A 24,459-nucleotide genomic window follows, 5' to 3' on the forward strand; every position below is an offset into this window, starting at 1 on the left:
TCTCAGGTTCCTGTTGGTGACGTGTACTTTCAGTGCAGTGTAATGAGTAATAGATGACATGGTCCAAAAAATACAAGTAAATCTCAAAATATATTCCAGCGATAGAGTGACGAGAGATGGAGGATGGATGATCAGAAGATGACAGGCAGTGAAATTTTATGGCTTATACCGAGTTAGAACTCAGACTTGAAATTTTTTTCTTGTCCGTTCCGAAGTATCTGATTTTAACTTCCACATTTGAAATCCAAGCCTACTATGTTCATTGCTTTATTTCCCCTACATTCCAGATTTTGGTCATAATGGGGAGACAACTTTCATATTTTAACTTAAGCAAGGACTAGCCTAATGTTATGCAAGGAGAGGAGAAGATATGCTAAGAGGACTGCAAATAGGCCTTAAATCCTCAGCACCATCTTCTCTCCGGGTAACTTTGCAGTACAGATTAGGCTATAACCCATCCCCTGCCCCAGTCAAACATGTAAGGTGCTGCAGTTCAAAATAACACTGCAGGCTTCTTAGCCAAATTGAGTTCTCCTTGTACTTTACACACACACATTTGAAGAAAAATTCTTCAGAACTAGAAATGTTTCACAAGTCAGTTCCATAGTCTGATGTAAAGTTGTGATGGAGCTCTGCTGTGATTCTTATCCTCTTTTGGGTTGGAGATTAAGCCTGCATTTCATTGCTTAACTTTATTCAGCATTTTCCTGAGTAACCTTGCTGATTTAGGTTGCTTCTTGAGTTTGTTAGAATCGATAAGAAAATAACACACACAAAACATTATTCAAAGTAATAATTGTGAGGATGTTCCAAGTGCTATCTATATATTTACTTTTGTTTCTACAGGGGCATCGGTTCCTTCAGTTGAAAAATCCATGGAGCCATTTGCGCTGGAAAGGGAGATACTGTGAAAAGGATGAGAAAAACTGGACACCTGAGCTGCAAAAGTACTTAAACTTTGATCCCCGAACAGCTCAGAAAATAGACAATGGTAAATAATTTGAAAATGTTAATGTCACATGATGATCTTAACATCAGCTGTAATTAAGCTGTCCCAAGTTCAGTGCTGTGATGAATAACGCTCGCAATAAAAAAAAAAAAAAGGGGGGGGGGGGAGAGAGTGGTTAGGATCCTTTTTAGTTACTGCAATGCGCGCTATTTTAGTGCTTCGCATAGAGAGAGAGAAACTCTTTATAAGGCTGTCATATTAGCTAACTATTTATATCACTATAGGAGAGTCATCTAGTAACTAGAGGTGAGGTTTTGGTGGTGGTCTAGAGTTTTACATCTGCACAGGCAGACGGACGAACAGCACAGTACACATCAGTGAACATTTGATGTGATTTGGAATGAGGAAAGATACTCAAAGATGAGATTTCTACAATGTACTCTCGCCCTAGCTTGATAGCACCCAGGTAGAGAGTGCATTAAGCTAGGGCGAGAGTGCATGTCTACTCTGCGCACACGCTGTGTGCCTAACATTGCGCATATCTGCGCACATATGTTTGCACATACGTTCGTGCATAAGGGCGCTTCTACTTACGTGCATCGGGACAGGATCTGTGCACACTCGATTTCAGGTGCCAGCTGGCTGAAAGCACACTTACTGTTTATTATAGCTCCGGCAGCAAAGAAGCACAAGCGACACTCTCTGTGCTGCCTGCCATATTAGAGCTACACAGTCTGACCTGGAGTCCTACCTATGTCAGCACTGTGAGGAGGCCCAGGGAGGGTTGGACTATGAGAACGTTTCCAAGCCAGGCTCCTCCCATTCAGAAGATGGGTCAGCCACAATGTTATCCAGTAGCATCCCAGATTTGAGTAATCCCGGGGCTGGGTCTACCTTGGGAGAGGGCAATTCAGCTGCACCTACCCCAGTTCCTCCGGGCTAGGTAAGGACCCGGCGGCCTTTCCCTGTACGTACCAGGATCAGTCCAGACTGCTGGGTTATGCCTCCCTTCCAGCAGATGGAGTCAGAGAAAAGCTGAAAAGCTCCCCCTAGATATACCGGTGTGCCACCTGCGATCCTTCAGTATCTCTCTGACTCCAGCAGATGCAAGAGAACATAACCTGTGGTCCTGATCCTTGTCAAATTTTACAGATTTATATATTCTTTCTACCAGGTTTGGTTTCTAACTCTTGACTAGATCAACCTTTAAAAAAAAGAGAAAGATATAATAACTCTTTGGATGTCCGGTGGACTTTTCTAAGGGCAGGCAAGGCAGGGCATTGCCCTAAGGCATTTATTCCCGGAGACTGATAGCTTGCCCGGTGAGCTGGGGGGAGTATTTACCGGTAGGCTGATCACTCTCCCTTCCTCTATACTAACCCAGAGAAGTACAATCCCTCTGGAGGGTGATGACACTACTTGGACAGGGAGGTTTTGCTTTTTTCCCCTGTTAGTGGCTGGAAAAAAAAAATTGAAATTGAGAGAGAGAGAAGAGAACTAGGGACAAACCTTCTCTCCATTCAGCCTTAGCCTGCCGCGATCTCCCGGGCCTCCGGAAGGGGTGGAAGTTGTTCACCCGGCTGCTATCTGTTAATTTCACGCGCTTTCATGCCACGTGGGTCGACTTGTGGGCGTATAGAGAGCCATCGGCACTGCTCTTCCGCGAAGGCCTCTGCTCCCGGTGTATTCCCAGGGGTGAGGGACCTTCGCGGAGGCCGATTTGGGGGCGGAGCTCTTCTCCACGATCGCGCGGCTCCTCTAACGCTCCGGCAGCCAAGAGGCAAAGGCCTGGCCCGTCCCTACTCGGCACGGGAGTGGCGGCCATCTTGCCTGCATCGGGTGCTGTTGCAGATCAGACCTGGGAAGGAGATGATATTCCTCCTCTCTTCCCGCCGGCGTTAAGCCCTCAGCAGCCCCGCGATTTGCAGCCTGACTTGGCTCCTCCCTTGATTTTACCTCCCGGGGGGGGGGGGCGCAATTAAAGGGACAACACCCCTTTTCATCGCAATTTGTACTGCTGCTGCATAGAGCATATATGGAGGCTGAGGCTGACTTAGATCTTAAAGTTCCTCCTCCGGTTAGACTTTTAAGGCCTGCTGCGAACCTGGGGGGTGCTGGGCCAAGACTTCTTCTCACATCTCCAGTTCAGGAGCTCCCCACTCTCTCTGCGCCTGCAGATCCCGGACCTCAGGACCCCTCCACTCTGGATATGAGTGATGATGTAGACAGTGCCGCTCCAGTGGAGGGGGGGATGATTTGCAGGTGCTCCGTTTATTCAGCAAGGAGGAATTGGATCCCTTAACTCATGTGCTTCAGGAGCTAGAAATTCCCCCTCCACCAACAGTGGTGGACCCCTCTCCGGGGGATTCAGTTTTATCAGGGCTTCGGGCTCTGCCTCAAACTTTTCCCTTTCATCCGAAGCTTTTTCAGATTGTTTCTCAGGAATGGGATTCGCCTGAAGCTTCCTTACGGGTTAGCAGAGCCATGGAAAAGCTTTATCCGCTGCCTCAGGAATCTTTGGATCTCCTCAAAATTCCTAAAGTGGACTCTGCCGTCACGGCTATAGCTAAGCACACAACGATTCCCGTGACAGGAGGGACAGCGCTCAAGGATCTTCAGGATAGAAAGCTGGAGATTTTACTTAAGTGCATTTTTGAGGTGTCTGCGTTAGGGTTAAGAGCCGCTGCCTGTAGCAGCCTCATGCGGAGGGCTACCCTCCGCTGGATTCAGCAATTGCTCACGTCCCAGGAGCTTCCCCGGGTGAGACTGAGCAGGCGAACTGCATGGAGTCTGCGGTTGCCTGCACAGCGGATGCGTTGTATGATCTTCTTCGGACCTCTGCACGCACTATGTCTTCGGCGGTCTCCGCAAGGAGGCTGTTGTGGCTCTGTAACTGGTCGGCTGATGCCTCTTCTAAGTCTCAACTCTGTTCCTTTCCTTTCAAGGGCAAGCTGTTGTTTGGAGACGAGCTAGAACAACTTATTAAAGCTTTGGGAGACAACATGGTTTACAAGCTCCCTGAGGACAAGCCCAGACTGTCTCGCTTCTCTGGCGCCTTTCGGGGCCAGCGCCGTTTCCGATCAGGCAGGGGTGCTTCCTCTGCTTCCCGGCAGACATCGACGAGGTCACAAGCATGGGCGCATTCCTTTCGAGGCAGGCAGCCTCAACGTGGCGGCGCCTCTCACGGTTTCACCCCTAATAAAACTTCCCAATGAAGGGGCGCCGGCCCATTCCTCAGTCCCGGAGATCGGGGGGGCGGCTCTCCCTATTTCGCGACGATGGGTCAAGATAACCTCGGACCAGTAGGTTCTGGATACTATAAATCACGGTTACGCTTTGGATTTTGCTCGCCCGCTTCGGGATCTCTTTCTGGTGTCTCCATGCGGGTCTCAGGAAAAACAAGTGATTCTTCAAACACTGTCTCGGTTGAAGGCTCTGGGAGCAGTTGTCCCGGTCCCATCAGCCGAACGTCGGACCGATCGTTACTCCATTTACTTCATGGTCCCCATGAAGGAGGGGTCGTTCCGGCTGATATTGGATTTGAAGAAGGTCAACCGAACGTTGCGGATCCCGCAATTTCGGATGGAGACGTTGAGATCAGTCATTGCGGCCGTCCACAATGGAGAGTTTTGGGCTTCTTTGGATTTAACAGAAGCTTACCTTCATATAGGTATAGAAGAACGCCATCAAAGGTTTCTGTGGTTCATGGTGATGGGAGAGCATTACCAGCTCCGCGCCCTACCTTTTGGTCTGGCGACGGCTCCACAAGTTTTCACCAAGGTGATGGTTGTCGTGGCGGCATGCCTTTGGCGGGAAGGGATATTAGTTCATCCCTACCTAGACGACTGGCTCATTCGAACAAAATCGGAGGATCTCTGCAAGGTGGCGGTACAGTCTGATTTGAACCTCCTGCATTCCCTAGGCTGGGTCATCAATTATGCCAAGAGCCACCTGGTTCCATCTCAGGTACTGGAATTTCTAGGAGCGCACTTTGACACCGCGGTGGGCAAGGTTTCCCTACTGCTAGTGAGGATGGAGAAGTTGATGACTCAGGTTTGACACCTGTTGGCCCTTCCTTTGCCAACGGTGTGGGATTATTTACAGGTGCTTGGTTCTATGGCATCTACCCTGGAGGTTGGTCCCATGGGCCTTTGCTCATATGCAACCATTGCAGAGGGCACTCCTTTCCCATTGGGACCCCAAGTCGGAGGAGTTCCATCTACCCTTGCCATTACTGGAACCTGCAAGGACCAGCCTGGATTGGTGGTTGGTCCCGAATCACTTGCTCCGGGGTGTGGACCTGGAAACTCCCCAATGGATCATAGTCACAACAGATGCCAGCCTGACATGTTGGGGGGCAGTCTGTCAATCTTGGTCAACACAGGGCCAAAGGTCCCTATACAAGCCAAGTGGTCCATAAATCGCTTGGAAACCAGGGCAGTTCGTTTAGCGCTGTGCCAATTTCTGCCACTTGTCCAACACCGGGCGGTCCGGATCCTCTCAGACAATGCAACCACTGTGGCTTACATAAACCATCAGGGAAGTACCAGGAGTCGGCCGGTAGCCTCCAAAGCAGACCAGTTGATGGCCTGGGCGGAACGCAATCTGTCACGCATAGCGGCATCTCATATAGCTGGAGTGGACAACGTTCAGGCGTATTTTCTCAGCCGGCAGTGGCTAGACCCCGGAGAATGGGAACTGTCTGACGAAATGATGCGGCTTGTAATATGCCGGTGGGGGATCCCTCGGCTGGACTTGTTGGCAACTTGCCTAAACACCAAAGCAGCTCGTTTCTTCAGTCAAAGAAGGGAACACGGGTCGGAAGGAGTGGATGCTCTGGTTCTATCGTGGCCTCTTGACATTCTCCTATACGTGTTCCCTCCTTGGCCTTTGTTAGGAAAGATTCTACAGAGCATAGAATCTCACCGAGGGCCGGTTATTCTGGTAGCTCCGGAGTGGCCGAGAAGGCTGTGGTTTGCAGACCTGATCAACCTAAAGGTAGAAGGACCTTTACGTCTGAGCCTTCTACCGAATCTTTTGCTCCAGGGTCCAGTATATTTCGATCAGGCGGATCGCTTCTGTCTAGCGGCTTGGCTTATGAGAGGAGGCAATTGAGAAAGAAAGGCTATCCAGAGGCGGTGATTACCACCCTTCTGCGGGCACGAAAGACATCTACTTCTCTTACCTATGTTAGGGTGTGGAAAGTGTTTGATTCCTTTTGTAGTGGGTTGAAGGTGACCCCACGGCAGGCCACGATAGTTCACATTCTTGCCTTCTTACAGGACGGCTTGAAGAAAGGTTTGGCATATAGTTCACTCCGAGTCCAGGTAGCGGCGTTAGGCTGCTTAAGAGGTAAGATTGCGGGTTACTCCATCGCTGGACTTCCGGCTGTTCGTTTTTTGAGGTTAGCTAAACATTTGCACCCACCGGTGCGGGCCGTTTGTCCTTCGTGGAGTTTGAATTTGATACTCCGCGAACTTTGTGGTTCACCTTTTGAGCCATCAAGCGGGCCACGTTGAAGGATTTAACTCTTAAAATGGTATTTCTTGTGGCTATCTGTTCGGCTAGACGCGTCTCCGAACTTCAAGCGTTGTCATGTAGACTCCGTATATACAAATTTCTCATGCATATTCATTGTGGATATCCTGAAAACCTGACTGACTATGGGGTCCCCAGGATAGGTTTGGGAAGCCCTGCCTTATGCCAAGCCCACCGGAGAAGATAACTTTTTTGCACTTTGAGATAAGTGCCAGAATTGTGGTATTTCCTACATACAACCACTGGGGAGGACCATGTTTACTATCAGGGCCACTGAGGTGGGGGGGGGAGAGAGAGAGAGCCTAGCCATAATGCCCTCACATCAAGCTATGTTGAGAGAACATTGCACAAATCTCATCTTTGAGTGAGTTTCCTCACTCCGAAGGTCATCAAATCTTCACAAGAGAGCACTGTTCTGTTCATACGTCTCACTTTGAATGTCAAAGTGGCCCCTAACCCCCTACATTAATACCTAAACCTCACCTTGAGTTACTAGGTGGGCCTCCCATAGAGATAAATACCTATGTAGTGTGAGGGCATTATGGCTAGTCTCAGTCTCTCTCGCTCTCTCCCGGGCCCCGATAGCTAGGCTGGCTCTCCGGGAGCTTCACAACAACTAAAACCAGCATGGGCAAAAACATCGCAACATGCGATCAAGCCTTAATGCAAGCTATCGCACGGCTTAACCCTACTGAAAAAGGTGTAGCTCAAATCGGCGTTAAAGCCATGTGATAGGGCTTCGCAAAACAGTGAACCCAGCTGCCCCTAACGCCTCCTCTTTTTCTGATTTGCATCGCACCATACGTTATGGTGCTATCGCATGTGTTAAAGGCTTTTCGCATGCGTTAAAGGTGCTTAACGCATGCGAAATCGCCATAACGCTGTTTGATAAATGACCCTGTAAGGCAGGTGTAGCATAAATCCAAGGGCTGCACAAAAGACCTCTCACTGTCCAAACAGATCTAATTTTCAGTACCAAACACCCAATCGCTTACTATCTGTAGCAAACACGCTAAATTATACTTTTCCTGATCTGGCATACCCAAGCTTCCACATAAGCAAGTATTTTGAAGTCTATAAAATGCAACCCTCGATCTCCTATCCTTCCAAATGAACAGCCCAACCAATCGCTCTAGTTTCTGGATATCACCCCATTTCAATTTAATCGGTAAAGTATGAAGTATATACAGCTATTTTGGAAGTAGAATCATTTTAAATAAATTGATTTGACCAGACAAGGACAGGGGCAAGTGATGCCACGAAAGTAGCATATCCTTAGTTGATGTTAACAGAGGTGTGACATTCATAATTGGTCTAAGTCCAATGTCATTTGCAATACCAGGTATCTAAAAATATACCTGGTGCCCACAGTAATGGGAATTGCCCTGGCCATTGAGATTTAACCTAGTTAGGAAATGCAACCACTTCAGTCTTATCCTTTTTTAACTTAAAGCCCGAAAATTCCCCAAAGCAAGATATAATTTCTAAAGTGTTTGTCAATGAGGAGTATGGGTCTATCAAGAAAACTAATACGTCGTCCGCAAAAGCAGCATATTTAAAAGATCGAGATCCTAGACATCCTACCTATTTTAAAAATATACATGTGTATATTTTACGTGCTAAAGTAAAGTAGGACTTACTCATGCAGGTCGGCCAATTTTAAAACATGCACATGCAAATGAAGTTATCACTTTAATCCACCTGTTCACCCAGTCCTTCTCCAGGACATCGAGACCTTCCTGGTTCTTCAATCTGAATTCTCCCCCAGTTCACCTAGATCTCCCACCCAATCAATACTACACAATAAATATATTTAATATCACTTATGCCAGATAATGAGCATGTCTAAAAATATGCTAGCAAACTGGCAATTGCGCATAAGTGTTTGCCCTGCTATGGAACGCCCCTAGATATCCCTTTTTTATGCACATATATATGCATGGGAGAACGAACATATGCCTGTATTTTTTTTTTTACTTTTATAAAATACCGAATATGCAGGTTGATGCTACTTGCACACTTATATACTAATTTTTATATGCATAAAGTTTTGAAAATTCACTCTTAAGTGGATACCTGAAGTACCTGGGGAAAGTGATTTGCTTAGGGTCCTAGCAAATGTCACTGACAGAAGCAGGATGTGAACTCAGGCTTTCTGCTCTCAGCCTATGAGCCTAAACACTAAACCACTTTAATACACTGTAGCTGAGAATACATTTCATGTGAGCAGGAAACTGGCTTACCTTGTAGTCCTTACTCAGTCATACTCTGACTGACTAAAATTAATTTCCATTGGTTTGCATGTGTGTGTGTTTTGTTTGTATTAGAAAGTTTGCTTTAAAGTTTATTTATTTATTTTATTTATGAACTTTTAATATACCGATATTCGTAGATCACACCATACCGGTTTACAATCAACTCATGGAGAAAAGAAAAAGAAATTACATATAACAGGGAGGGGGGAAGGGGAGCAGAGAAGGAAAAGGGAAAGAGGGGGGCCGGGTGAAAGCACAAGCGCGTAGGGAGCATGAATAACAGAAGTAGGAGAGAGCGAGAAGAAATAAATAGGAACTGTAGTAATGGTGTTAACATAATCATAATTATAACATTTCAAAGGGTTACATAATCAACATTTCCTTAGGATCCATCATTGTTGGCAGGTGATATAGCAAGACACAATAGGAAGGGAGGAAGAGAGTTTAGGTTTGATTGGCATCAGGGTAGGCCTGCAGGAAGAGCCATGTTAAAGTTGTGGGAAGGCAATCATGATCCTTGTAATACACTTCCATGTGGGATCCTACCCTTAATTAACTAAACTTCTTCTTAGTGTTGGTTTATTGCCATATGTTTTTTGGTGTGCCAACAGCACAGCTCAAGAAGGCTTCTGGTTAGAGTGCCACTATAGAGTGTGCAGTTGGTTAAACTTTTTAAAGTGGAGGTGTGAATACTTGCCACAGCAGACGTTATACTCAATAAAATCAGAGAATTAAGGGGTTTAGTGCACAGTATTAATCTTGGGAGAGCTAAGGATTTATATAAATAAACTGAAGATAAATTGAGTCTCCAATGAGAAACTTGCTTGTTTTGCAGGAATTTTTTGGATCGCATGGGAAGATCTGTGCCAATATTATGATGTTATATATTTGAGCTGGAACCCAAGTCTTTTCAAAGAATCAACGTGTGTCCACAGGTTTGTATCAAGGAAAACAAAAATATTTTGATCTTTTGGCATTTAAAATTTGTATGTTTTTACCAGGAGTGAATATGTACCATTCCTCCATATCAAACTAGGCAAGATATCCCACAACTTGACCAGCCCATCAAGTCTCAAAGTTCTCATTCCTCTAAGGATAGACCAGTGTAAGAGAAACCACCAATAATGCTATTAGACTCCCAGGAAGAGTTTTATTCATCATATAGGTCCTTGTTGTACTGTTCTAATAAAGAATAAACTAGCATACCATTAGGCTTGTCCCTTCAACCTGTGAGAAGTTCATCGCCATCTTAAGGACATGTCTTATCCAGCCTTTCTACAAAAGGTAGAAAAAGCTATGCCATTTACATTTCAGGAAGAAGCAGATCCTAGAGAAGATATTTTTGGAACATTAAAATACATACAGGCCTCTAAATAAGTACTTGTGGGTCCAATATATAGGGTATACAAGAACTCCATACAAGGATGTGGCAGACACCACTTTCTACTTTGCCAGTGGCTAGAAAATAGGACCTAAAATACAAGATACAGCCTTTTCGTGGTCTCCAAAATATGCAACTTACACATGAATTGATGGTGGTAGAATCAGCTCTAAGGAAAACTAAATGTTCCAAAACCTACTTGAGTGCTCCACTTGGAAAAGATGCCAGACTGTTGCATACAGTCCATGTTGGAGGAATAATGTATGTACCTAAGTTGTCAAGGATTTAAGCTTACTAAATTGTATTAAATAGATAACAACTTTTCATCTCCGAACAGTTCCTTTCTACATTACTACACACGCAGCTTTGCTACACTCAGTATTTGAATAGTGCATTGTAGAAGCTAAAGTATATTACTCACTTGCTTCCAGTGGACATGAGCCATTTTACACCAATATTATAAAGGCAGAATCTGGAAAGAATCTTATTTGACCAGCTTACAGTGAGTATAATACTTTCTCAAGGGCTTCGGCAATAACCATAGGTGCTTAGAACACTGGCATGGCTTAAAAGTTTCATATCTCCAAGAAGATGTCCATGAAATGTTAGTGAATGCTCCATGCATAGGAGATAATCTTTTTGGAGATAAAGTAAAGGAGACAGTAGATCCCATAACAGGTCACGTCTCCATATTCCAGACACCGGCAGCAGCCACAGTGGAATAGCCAACTTCAAATAGAAAAAAAATCAACCTCAACATTATAGAAGGTAATATTTCTGTTCCTGAAGAAGGTACCAGGCCTATACTTTCCTCTGACCACGCCTTCAACAGTATCAACAACAGCAGCAAAGCAGGCCATGGCTAGGGAAAGAACACAGCCAAAATGTAATCCCAATTTTTGACACTATGCCAGCGAAATTCTAAAATTAAATATGGACAATCTTCCAATGTGGAGAAGGCTCCATTTTATCCCACTTTGGTCTCCAACAGACGGATATTAAAAATTATACATTAGGATTATCAATTAAATTTCAAGGCACTGCCTCAAATTTTTTATTTTTATTTATTTATTTATTTGTGATTTTTCTATACCGGCATTCACGGAGTTCGTATCATGTCGGTTTACATAAAACAAGGGGTGAGCAATACAAAACTATAACTTGAATGTATACATTACAACTTATAATAAATTATAACAAATTATAACAAGTGCTCAGAAGAAGAAGTTACAATAAAACAGGGATGATTCTAACTGGGAGTAAAAGAAGAGGAAGATAGAAGTTTAACAAGAGGTAGAACTTTGCGCAGGTTGTTAATGACTATATTAGTTTAACGGAAGATGATCAGTCTTGTTGTATTTAGTGTAGGAGAATCAATCCTCCAAGGGTTCATTCTTTCACTATGGATCAGATGCAACTCCTTCAGAGAGAGCTCTCAATTCTCCTTGCTCCTTGTAACCAATCCCAATTTTGAAGAGAAACACAGACTTCTACTCCAGATACTTTCTCATGCCAAAGAAAACAGGTAGTCGACATCCCATTTTGGACTTGAGATCTCAACAAACACCTAAAGAAAAATAATTTCAGGGTGAACGCTTATGGACAATCCTTCCTCATTTGGAAGCAAACAACTGGCTAATCTCACTGGACCTCAGGGATGTTTACATGTGCATTTTCATTTTCAAAGATCACAGGAAATTTCTACATTTCCTTTTAGCAACCCGGCATTACCTTCTTATTGAACTCTCAGCCACACCAATGGTATTCACAAAATGCCTTGCAGTAGTAGATATCCATTTAAAAAAAACAACCCAATATTTTCTTCCTCAATAGAGAGTGCACAATCTAATCACCATAATCCTACATCTGTCCAGTCAGAAGACAGTTTCGGCCCATCTCTTCATGAAGATGTTAGGCCACATGGTGACAAAAGTTCATATCACATCATTTGTGTGTCTCCACATGAGACAAGCGCAATGGCATTTTAAAACCCAGTGGAATTAGCACAACCACTATCAAACAAGATCTGCATCTCCATATTTGTCAGCTGCTCACAGAGCTGGTGTACTAAACCTTCAAACCTGCTGAGAGGTCAACCTTTTCAACACCCTCAGTTGAAACAAAAATAACCACAGATGCCTCTAATCAGGGTTCCCTGTATGTACCCGGATCAGTCCAGAGTCTTGGGTTTTGCCTCCCTTCCAGCAGATGGGGACAGAGAAGTTTTAACAACAAACTCTGCCTTATATGCTAAGGTGCCACCTACAGTCTGGCAGTATTTCTCTGTCTCCAGCAGATGGTGGAGGTGCAAAACCTATAATCTGGGCTGATTGCTTAGGATTTCCTAGGAGTTAGTTAAAGAAGGGTGATTTTGTTCTTTAAAATTTTACTTTAATTGGGGGGGGGGGAAGGATTACAAAGGAACAGTGCTATCTTCAGCCTCCCAGGGGATCGTGAGGTCCTGAGAGGACCATCCCCCGCTGGTTTTGAGGCAGCTGCATCACAGGGTCGAGGGCCCTATTACTTCCATCTAGCAGCTCTGGGTGTGATACCGGAGAGAGCCCAGTTCACTCCACCCAACCGGATGAGGACCTTGGACCACTGCCGGGCAAGTGTTTAAAAAAAAAAAAAAAAAGTTTGGGTTTTTGCCGACGTTGCGGCTCTCTCTTCCCTCCCTGTCTCTACGCGTTTAGGTACCAGGGGTTCTCTGTTTGAATTTTTTCTTTATTTTACATTTGGTGCTGCTCCTGCGCTTAACCCGATGCTGCGATCTTCAGTGTGCCACGCATCTGTCCGAGAGGGCCTTTGTTCAGCGTGTCTCCCCGGGGGGTAGGGATCTTCCGGGACCGCGAAAATTACAAAAAAAAAACAAGGCTGCCCGAGCTCCTGCGGGGGCAGCTGCTTCGCAGCCTGCTGAGGCTGATCCATTCCCACTCAGCGCAGAAACGGAGGCCATTTCAGAGTCGTTCAGGTCAGCGACTCATGCAGCGATGGGGGAGGGGATTATGCTGCCGCCTCTTTCTCCTCAGCAAAGGTTTCCCGGGGGGGGGGGGGGGGGGAGCGTACCTTCGCAGCATGATTCGCCTGCAACAGAGGATAGCCCCGAGGGGGGCCTCTTACTCCTCCTCCTCTTCCTCTTTCTCATCGGAGTTTATTTTATTACTCCATAAGGCTTTTAAAGCTAGGAAGTCAGGAAAGCAGCAGGCTGGAATCAAATTCTCTTCTCTGGGTCCCAAGTCCCATACCAGGAAGCGGCCCAAGCCTAAGGGGGGGATCAGGGTCATCAAAACCTAAGTGTCCACGTCGAACAGGGGTCCCCCAGACCGATACAGATGCTTCTGGGCAGGATTCTGACCCAGGGGACCTGGACCTTCAGGCCAAGCCCCCGCAGGGGGTGGATGCGGACCCTGATCTACAGCAGCAGGACACAACTAGGGGCTCGCCTGTTGTGAACGGCGATGACCCTAAGATGGTCCATCTCTTTATTTAGGAGGAGTTGGGGCCACTTATCCCCGCTATTCTCGGAGAGCTGGGCATTGAAGGACCGCCAGAGGAATCTAAGCTGGGGGCTATGGATCCTGTGTTGTTGGGTCTGAGAGGCCCAGCTACCTCTTTTCCTTTTCATTTCTCTGCTACAGACTTACTATTCCGAGAATGGGATACCACGAATTTGGGATTAAAGGTGAGTAAGGCCATGGATAAACTATATCCTCTGCCGGAGGATGCTTTGGACCTGCTGCGAGTGCCCAAGGTTGACGCGGCAGTGTCCGCATTTACCAAGAAGACCACGATCCCTGTTACGGGATTTACAGCACTGAAAGACCTGCAAGACAGGAAGTTAGATTTGCAGCTTAAGAGGATATTTGAAGTCTCGACACTGGGAGTGCAGGCAGCTATGTGCAGCAATTTTGCCTTGCAAGCGGGCCTTCGCTGGGTGCACCAATTACAGGCCAACGCTGGTTTCTCTGCTGAGGTAGCTTTACAAGCAGGCTGCCTGGAAGCTTCGATTGCTTACAGTGCTGATGCACTTTACGATCTGTTGCGGACGTTGGCAAGGTCCATGGTATTGGCAGTCTCAGCCCGTAGACTCCTGTGGTTAATAAACTGGTCGGAGGATGTTTCCTCCAAGGCTCAGCTGGGATCTTTGCCGTTCAAGGGCAAATTGCTTTTTGGAAAGGACCTAGAAGATATGATCCAGTCCCTGGGGGAGAATAAGGTACATCGGTTGCCGGAGGACAGGCCCAAGTCGAGGGGCTCCTTTTCTTCTCGGGCTCGATTCAGAGGGAATTGCAGATTTCGTCCATCTAGAGCTCCCAGTTCTTCCTTTAGACAGATGTCAAATAGGCAACAAACCTGGTCCCAGTCCTTTTGTGGCCGGCGCTTCGGCAGGGCCGGTACTTCCCAGGCAGTAGTGTTGAGTAATAGCTGCAAAGTCTTAATGGCAATATTGGGTAATCCAAGATAAAACTAGTTGCAATAGTCGACTATAGGGAAGAGTGAGGCTTGTAGTACTGTACGAAAATCCCGTGCGTGGAGGAGTTTTTTAAGAGCCGATAAAACACAAATATAATAGAACCCTTGAGCAATGACGTGTTTAATTTGGGACCAGAAAGATAGAGTGTGATCTAGAATGACATCAAGACTTTTGACCTGTTGGATAGTGAAATTGTGGCTAAAGAGAGATATGGAATTGAAACTGATAGATGAATGGGGGCTGTGGATAGCGAGAAACTCTGTTTTCATCATGTTTAAGGACAGTTTGTGATGTTTCAACCATTTGTTAATGCCGGAAAAGCAGATGTTGAGGTGCTCAAGAGTATCAGCCCAAGAAGAACGTATGCATAAGACAAATTGTATGTCATCTGCATATAACTTGTATGAATCAGTCAATGCAGCAAGCAAATGAGAGCAAGATAGATTAAAGAGAGTAGAGGAAAGAGATGATCCCTGTGGGACACCAGTGGTAACATGAGAAACTGAAGAGGTGGCGTTTTTTACCTTAATGATTTGAGTATGATAGGGAAGGTAAGAACAAAACCATTTTAACACCAAACCTGATATTCCAAATTCCTGGAGTCTATATAGTAGTATGCTGTGATCGATCGTATCGAAAGCGGCAGATATACTGAGGGAAACTAGAAGAAACTGCTGTCCAGAATCTAAGCCACTTCTAAGCATGTTGTAAGAGATGAGTTCTGTACTTAATGAACGGCGAAAACCGAATTGATGCGGATCAGGGAGTTCAGCTCTTCCAACAAAATCATTCAATTGCGTGAGGACCGTATATTCTAAAATTTTGGTGAAAAATGGGAGAGATGAAATTGGGTGATAATTATTGGGATCAGATGGATGAAGAGTTTTTTTTTTTTTGTTTTTGTTTTTACAAGAGGCCATACAACTGCATGCTTGAGTGAAGGTAAAACAAGGCCTTCAGATAATGAAAGATTGAGTTTGGCAAAAATGGGTGAAATAATATTCCAGCTAACTTTAGACCTGCCTATAGCGCGGCCAGAGTTAGCCAGTTAGGTTATTCAGCTAACTCCGCTCCCTGGAATGCCCCAACATATCCAGCTAAATTCTAGCAGGATATTGAGTTATCTGGCTAGAATTTAGTTGCATAAGTCGCTGAATTTCATGGCTGAACCATTTAGATGGATAACTTTTCAGCTATCTATGTAAATGGCTTTTGAATATCTACAGCCAATAGGAAGTGAAGATGATGAGCGGTATACGCTAGTGGTGAATAAACAAATATAGAGGAGTATAGCACTAAAGAGTTCACGGATCCTTGTGGGGAATTAATCAAGAAAGATGAAGTCTTGGATCAAGCGTTTTCACCATTTATTCATAAATTCTTAAACAGAGGTTTCGGACCCTCGACACAGACCATGTTTCGCCACATGGGCTATGTCGGGAGGGACAGATGCCCGGAAAAACTGCTGAGTGTCAAGGATGCTTAACATGTAAGTCTATGGTCATATCCAGATGTTCTATTAGGGGAAAACGCCCAAGTTGAGAAAAAGATGTCTTGTTAGAGGGGTGTCCAAAGTGTGTAGAAGCTTCCAGGTGCAACAAAATAATGCTCACACAGGTTCCCAACCGGTCTTTAAGTTTAAACGGCTTACTGATTAAAAATATTCACAGGAAGGAACTCCAAAATTTGAAAGCAACTGAAACTGTGGAACAATGGCGTCATTCCATGTGATTTGGAAAAAAAAATAACTTAATATGTATTGTTTCCAAGCAGTGTATAAAACTTCATGTTATGCTTGCATTTCCAAAAAAGACCTAAGAAACCCCAACAGAGATGGGAAAGTTACTTTGCAAATGTGCATGGCATGAAACATCTGTAGCTGCCCCAATGCCTTGAAATGTTTAAAGCTTTGTAAGTCATGTGTTCTCTAAATAGCCTTAACCACACAATCCTATGTGTATCCGATGGGCAAAAAATCTTTTCTCTTTTTGGCTTGATTCGTTGCTCGATATAAAAATGTCCCCCTCTCTCTCTAGGTTTGGTTCTTGCTTCCTGGCTTCCCCTAACAGTCCTTTGAGGGGGGGAGTCTTTCCTTATGTTCCTTTGGGGAGGGGCCACTTACTCCAAGGTCCACAGTTTTGCAGCGTCTTTCTGCATGGGCTGGCTGTTGGGATACTAGACAGTAGCAATTATTAAAGAAGAAATCCCTTACAGGCATATCTGGTGACATCTGAAGGGATTCTACACAGTAATGAACCCTGAGGAAAAACTGCAGGTCCTTTGTGAAGCCTCCCAGTGATGGCCTTATTTTGAGGACAGTCTGTACATTGCTGGTATAAGTATTGAGGTGAAGAGTAATTTAAGCGTTTCCACCTTTTATTCACAAATTGCTGGAAGAAGGTTTCGTCCCCCAACACGGACCATATTTTGCCACATGGACTGCGTCGGGAGGGACAGAGGCCCAGAAAATCAACTGATAATGGTATATCAGAATGCTTTCATTAAATGGAAGTTCAGTCAAATCCTTATACTCACAGGAGAAACGCGATATCGAGTAAAGGAGCCTTGTGGGGGTTATCTGAAAAAGAATTAGAAGAAAGGTAAACAGGCACAATAAACAGCAGCCTGCAACCGTTGAAGCAATCACCTTAGGTGGCTGAGCAAAGCAGATCTTTTTATCAAGATATTAAAAAAAAACAAAAAACGGGGGGTCCGACGAGGCTGAAATAGTAAGTAAACAGCGTCTCCAAGACGTTTCTCCTGTGAGTATATGGATTTGCCTGCACTTCCATTCATTGAAAGCATTCTGATATACCATCATCAGTTGTTTTTCTGGGCCTCTGTCTCTCCCAACGCAGCCCATGTGGCAAAACACGATCCGTGTCGGGAGACCGAAACCTCCTTCCAACAATTTGTGAATAACAGGTGGAAACGCTTAAATTACTCTTCTCTTTATTTATTGATTTATTCATTACAAGGGTCCATGAACGTTTAGCACTATACCACTTTTATTTTTGGTATATCGCTCAACATCTCCACTCTATTATTGGCTGAAATTGTTTGACAGCTGGAGGAAAAGATGGAGGCTATATAATGTCCTCCCTATGATAAACTATTGCAGTTTGGTTTAGCTTGTGAAGAAAATGTTTCTTGCAGGCATGTTTTTACTTGATCTTTAATCAACTGCGTTTATTCAGCAAGCCTTTCCCTTCATGTGATTTCAGCAAAGCAATCTGAGGTTACTTTGTACTGAAAGTTTGTTTCTTAGTCATTGCGGTGATTCCTGAACAGAATGACTTGGATTGAATAGTCACTCTTTGCATACCTGCTTTTACAGCAATGTGAGAGCAGTTTTTGTAAAATGTACATAACATAAATTATATCTCTCTCTTCATAGTACTTGGGAATCCAAACAAGGTCCAGTGAAAGATGCCTACAGCCTAGCTAATAACCCTCAGTATAAACTGGAGATACAGTGCCCAGCAGGTGGCGCTGCAGTGTGGCTTCTGCTAAGCAGACACATTACAGACAAGGTACGCAGAAAAATACACACATTTATTGACTGCATGGTATCACAAGTAGAAAAAAGGTTGAATTTGCACAAGTTTGAGACTAGTGGTTGGTGGTGGCAATGATCCAGACACGGTACAGTAATTGGGTAAATTTTCAGTAGAGTTCCTAACTGGCATTGCATGCATTTATTTTTCAACTCGCATTAATCCTGACTATTTTCAAACTCAAGGTGCCTGAGTGCATTGTTTTAATATTGATTGGTTATGCAGACCCACCCCAACACCCAGGTCACTCATGTAAGAGACCTCGGAGTAACCCTTGACAACCGCCTAAACCTAAAGAAAGCTATCAATAACACAACCAAAGATTGTTTCTATAAACTCCAAGTTTTAAAAAGGCTAAAACCCCTCCTTTATTTCCACGACTTCAGGACATTCCTACAAACCATGCTCTTTGCCAAAATAGACTATTGTAACGCCCTCCTCCTTGGACTCCCCACCTCTATCATCAAACCTTTACAGATGCTGCAGAACGCCGCGGCTAGAATCTTGACTAACACCAACCTCTGAGAACACATCTCACCAATCCTCCGGAACCTACACTGGCTGCCAGTAAACTACAGAATCCTGCACAAATCCCTCACCATAATACACAAAACTATCCACAAACAACTACAGCTTGACCTCGAAATCCCACTCAGACTCCACACCTCTACCAGACCCATCAGAGAAACATACAAAGGAACCCTGCAAGCCCCCCCCCCCCCCCCCCCAACCAAAGCTACACATCATACTATGACTAAAGACCGGGCGTTCTCGACAGCAGGCCCGGCCATCTGGAATAACATCCCCACAGACCTTAGACTGGAGCCCTGCCATCTAACATTCAGGAAAAAACTCAAGACTTGGCTATTCCGTCAAGCCTTCCCGTAACCCTCAGAAACATACAAATGGCCTTTAGCCATACCTCGCTAATCATGCAACCAGGAACCTACTAATAAGTACCTAATACTTATCTCTTAATTCTCAATTGTTCTTTGTTAACCTCTGCCCACTTATCCTATTTTCCGGCTATTCTAGCCTCCAAGTTATTTCACCGTGTTGACTGTAACTTTTTTGCTCCTTGTTAAATGATTTGTTAGTTATACCCCCTTGTTCTATGTAAACCGATCTGATATGGTTATGACCATGAAGGTCGGTATAGAAAAGAATTAAATAAATAAATAACATCCTACTACCAGCACAACATGGCTTCAGGAAACTATTCAGCACGGAAACACGTCTTTTCACCCTTACCGATACCATCCTACGAGGACTTGACCATGGCCAATCCTACCTCCTGATACTCCTCGACATGTCCTCCGTGTTCGACACCATCAACCACAAAACATTACTAAACACTCAAAGAAATTGGACTATGCGACACCACCATCAAATGATTCAAATCATATCTCACAGACAGGACATTCAAAATAAAAATAAACGCAACAGAATCATCCCAGATACTACTTCCACATGGCGTCCCGCAAGGATCATCTCTCTCATCCACACTATTCAACCTATATCTCCTCCCACTCTGCAAGTTCCTCTCCGAATCAGACCTCACATACTATGTATATGCAGATGACCTACAAATCTTACTCCCCCTAAACAAAACCCTTGAAAACACACTAAAAACCTTGGACCAAATCCTGACCAAAATAACTCAACTGCTTTCACAACTGTCCCTCTCCCTCAACCAAAACAAGACCGAAATCCTATACATAACATATTAGTTATAATTTTTGCATTTTATTTGAATTTTATTTTATTATGTAGCAAATAACTTATGTTTTATATTGATTAATTTTCAAAATTTGTTTTATTGTAATATTATATAGGTTTTTATATAATTGTGTACACCGTTAAGATTGTTTCAGATTGATGGTGTATAAAACGAATAAATTAAATAACAAACACCACCACACCCCTCCCCACTGACCTCACACACAACTGCATGGGGACCCAGGTCACACATGCTGTAAAAGACCTCAGAGTAACAATCGATAACAAACTAAACCTCAAGCAACACATTTCCACATTGATCAAAGATGGATTCTTTAAACTACAAATCCTGAAAAAGCTCAAATCCCTCCTTCATGCCCAAGATTATCGTACCGTCCTTCAAACTCTACTCTTTTCCAAGCTTGACTATTGCAACACCCTTTTCCTCGGTCTCCCTGCTTCCACCCTCAAACCCCTGCAGGAACTTCAAAACGCCGCAGCCAGATCCATCACAAACAACAAAAAATGCAACCACATCACCCCCATCCTCAAAGACCTCCACTGGCTACCCATCACACACAGAATCCAGTACAAAACCCTAACCCTCATACATAAAAAAAAAATGAACAACAAGATGGACTGGTTAAACACAGCACTCCTCTCCTACTCCACACAAAGAAGCCTCTGATCCACCGACTCTGGGCTCCTCGCCATCCCCCCCTCCAAAGCAGTACACCTCTCCACAGTCAGAAAATGTGCCATGTCAATGACTCCCTACCACCCCAGCTCAGAATGGAACCCTCAACACAAATCTTCAAAAAACGCCTCAAAACATGGCTTTTCCTGCAAGCCTTCCCGCCAGAAGCTTAGCCCACCCCATCCCCTCCCCCGATTACCAATAATCCTCGCCACGACCCTATCCAACACCTGCAATCAATTGCTCACTCCCCCAAGCTGCCCTTGATACAACTACCCCCAAGCTCTGTATGCATTCCGATCCTAAGCTATGTCTCAGACACACAAACCCCCCCCCCCCATATTATTTGGCATATGTGTATTAATTACTGTTCCTTGTTAAATTTTCTAAATTATACTATAGTATGCTCTGTGTTCTAATTTATACTATTCTAAGTTACAATGTAAAATGTTCTAATTTATACTATAAGTTACAATGTAAAAATAAGCAGCCCATGCCTTATTTGCGTTTTCAGTTATATGTGAACCGATGTGATATCGCGATCCAATGTCGGAATACAAAAACAATTAAATAAATAAATAAATAGTACAGTGAATGCATTAGGAGACGTTAGGTCCTGATGGATCCAGCTTATATTAGACAGAGCATTGTCTGATGTTAGCCACTGAGAGACTCTCATGGGCTTTGTAGTGAGTTACAGTGATTTTTAGCATTGGAGGGGCACAGAATTAATATTATTTTAATGGACTTTTTTTTTGTTTTTCCCAAATTTCTGTTTCACTCTCCTGTTAGCTGGAATTGCCTGCCCTTCCAAGACCCAGCCACTTCATTTCCCCACACATGCCCATTTTTAATTTTGCTTTTAAAATGACTTGGTTCAAATTGTGCAAGAAAGTGACTGTGGTCAGGAACAGGAGAGAATAGCAGTTAATAGTCTAATTTCAGACGACTGTTTTTATTTTATTTATTTACTTTATATTCCACTTTTCAGCACTTCAAAGCGGATTACATTCAGGTACTGTTTGTCTTCACAGGATGACTTTGCACATAATCGAGAGTTCATTACAATGGTTGTTTATAAGACGGATGGCAAAAAAGTTTTTTACCCAAGTAAGTGTGATTCAGTCTGCATCTTTTTTTCTTTGACTGGTTATTTTACCTATTTGGGCTCTTTTCTATTTTTTTTTTATCTGGTTTGTTTTTGTTGCATGGGGCAGGGCAGGCCAGGCCTTCCCAAAACCTGTTCTGGTGATCGCACGGCCAGTCCAGTTTTCAGAACATCCACAATGAATGTGTCTGAGGTAAATTTGTAAATGCAAATTTATCTCATACATATTTATTGTGGATATCCTGAAAACCCGACTGGCTGTGGGAGATCACCAGAGCAAATTCGAGACGGAAATTACAACTCTATCAAACAGCATATCTGACTGCTCATTATCTCACTGTTTATAGTCAGAAAGATCCTGCTAAGGAAGCATTCTAAGGAAATAAACTTGAAAAGAACAAATCATCTCAACAAATTGTCTTATCACTTTTTCTTAAAGGCTTCCAAGAAAACAGCAATCCAAAGGAAACGGCCTCTTTTACCCCCATACTGGGTACAGCATGTCCCTAAGTGTGTCTAAATTACATGTAGAAGTACCACGCCAAAGAGTAACTGAGTGAATGATAGTAGAATAAACCCAAATTGGCTTGCAGTTCTTCCACTTTATGAAAATACGACCATATAAATTCCCATTCCTATCACAGCACCAATTCCCCACTCCCATGTGTGTGTTTCATGCTGATTTAGGGTTGTAATGCATTGTTTGTAATATTTTGGGGGTAATTTTCAAAAAGACTTGGGTGCAGAAACTCCAGTATTTATACATAAATCCCCATTTGAACATCCATTTGGAGTGTGTGCATGTAAAATGGAAAGCGTGGAGTGGTGAGAATTGTAAAGCTGAATTAATTGGTGTGGATGGGCAGACCAGATAGGCCGTACAGTCTTTTTTTTCTGCCAACACGTTTCTATGTATGCAGCATGATTGTATTTTGTCTGTACTTTTATAGGCATGGTATGTAGGCTATCTGTGGGGCAGAGTTGGGGGTGGGGAAAGGATTTCTGCTCATACTTCCATTCATGCTTGTAAATCCACAGGCATGAATTTGCGTTTGCTCTCCTGCAGGCGTAACTCTGTGCGTGTGCTGAGGTGGGGGCTCCGCGCACACCTGTGAATTTTCAGAGCAGATGTATACACATGACTCCGCTTCGTAAATTCTAACTAAAGTCTGCAGATATAAAGTACTCATGTATTTAAGCCTTTGCGGGTTGTTTGAACATCACCCTCCCTATGTACTGCGAGGTCAATTAAAAAAAAAAACCCAACATACAATAGACAACTTATCCATTGGGAATTCTGGGTGAGGTGGGAGAGTTGGGGGTTTGCTTGATGAGGGGGGGGGGGGAGCGCCTGCTGGGAGGGTGCCTATAGTTTAAATTTAATTATGCCAATTTATTGGGGGGAGGGGACAGGGAGTGGGAGGAGACTTGTCAGGCCTATAGGCCTGCAATGATTTAAACATATTTTGGAAGGATTGGGGGTGGAGGGAGTATTGGCTCACCAGGGCCTATCTTTTTTGCACTTTTGTTTGGGCATGGTGGTCAGATTCCCCATCGGCTATTTTATTTTCCCCTGCTTGGTACTTAACCAACTGTCAGATCAATACAGTAAAGTGCGGCCGCGGTTACCCTGCTTCTAACCCGCTTTCTACTCACTTTTCGGCCGCGTTAGTCCAACCCGCGATACACTATCCCCTTTAACCCATCCTTACCGCCTCTTTAAATCACCGGGTAACCCCTTCCGCCTGTGGCATGTATATTAGATGTAAATGATCGAATTAGCTATTCCCTCCCATACAGTAATGCGCGCCCCGACTATCGCTTTTTTAACCTGCAGTTTTGCCGCGCGTTTAACCTGCTAATTTACCGCCTACCCCTACCCCTGCGTTAGAGGCAGGGGTAAGGGTAGACGGCAAACTTTCCCCCAAAAGGAAACCTAAAAACCTAAAATCCCTTCCTCCCGAAGCGACTCGACATGTACCAACTTACCTTTTGTTGCTTTTTCAGCCCTTTCAGCCTCATCTCCGCCATCCTCCGGAGGGGGCAGCCGATGGCGAAAGCGGCTTCCATTGGTCCCCCGTACAGGTCCCGGTTCTCCTGGCTCTCGATGTTCCAGCAGGTACTCTGCGGCGCGATTCGGGCTCTCGGCTCCAATGGCTAGAGCCAGCGAAGCGCATGACGTAACGGCGCGAGCGAAGCGAAGCGTACTTTCATTGGCTTGAGCGCCCGTCATTTTGGGCGCTCAAGCCAATGAAAGCACATGGACGGGCGTGCGTGACATCACGGCGTGCGTCACGCACGCCCGTCCATGTGCTTTCATTGGCTTGAGCGCCCAAAATGACGGGCGCTCAAGCCAATGAAAGTACGCTTCGCTTCGCTCGCGCCGTTACGTCATGCGCTTCGCTGGCTCTAGCCATTGGAGCCGAGAGCCCGAACCGCGCCGCAGAGTACCTGCTGGAAAATCGAGAGCCAGGAGAACCGGGACCTGCGCGGAGGACCAATGGAAGCCGCTTTCGCCGCCAGCTGCCCTCTCCAGAGGACGGCAGAGAAGGCTGAAAGGGCTGAAAAGCAACAAAAGGTAAGTTGGAACATGTTGAGCCGCTTCAGGGGGAGGGGATTTTAGGTTTTTAGGTTTTCATGGGTTAAAGTTGGGATCCACTTCCTGGTGCCTGTCATTTCAAATGTCATTTGAAATGACAGGTACCAGCGCACCCAGGATACTGTATAGGCGCTGTATTAAGCGCCTATACAGTAAAATGGGTTGCGCGGGCCTAACGCTTC

General features: G+C 44.6%; 1 protein-coding gene across 1 annotated transcript in view; it reads left to right on the plus strand.

Moving 5' to 3' along the window:
- Positions 1–24,459, plus strand: part of CAPN7 (calpain 7) — a 141,326-nt gene that overhangs the window by 101,227 nt on the left and 15,640 nt on the right. The window contains exons 13-16 of the mRNA XM_029589351.1: positions 847–991; positions 9,578–9,677; positions 17,995–18,130; positions 21,605–21,680. Of these exons, the coding sequence (XP_029445211.1) occupies positions 847–991; positions 9,578–9,677; positions 17,995–18,130; positions 21,605–21,680 (457 nt within the window). The remainder of the gene's footprint in view (positions 1–846; positions 992–9,577; positions 9,678–17,994; positions 18,131–21,604; positions 21,681–24,459) is intronic.

Source organism: Rhinatrema bivittatum, chromosome 2 (assembly GCF_901001135.1).
Source record: "Rhinatrema bivittatum chromosome 2, aRhiBiv1.1, whole genome shotgun sequence".
NCBI lineage: Eukaryota > Metazoa > Chordata > Amphibia > Gymnophiona > Rhinatrematidae > Rhinatrema > Rhinatrema bivittatum.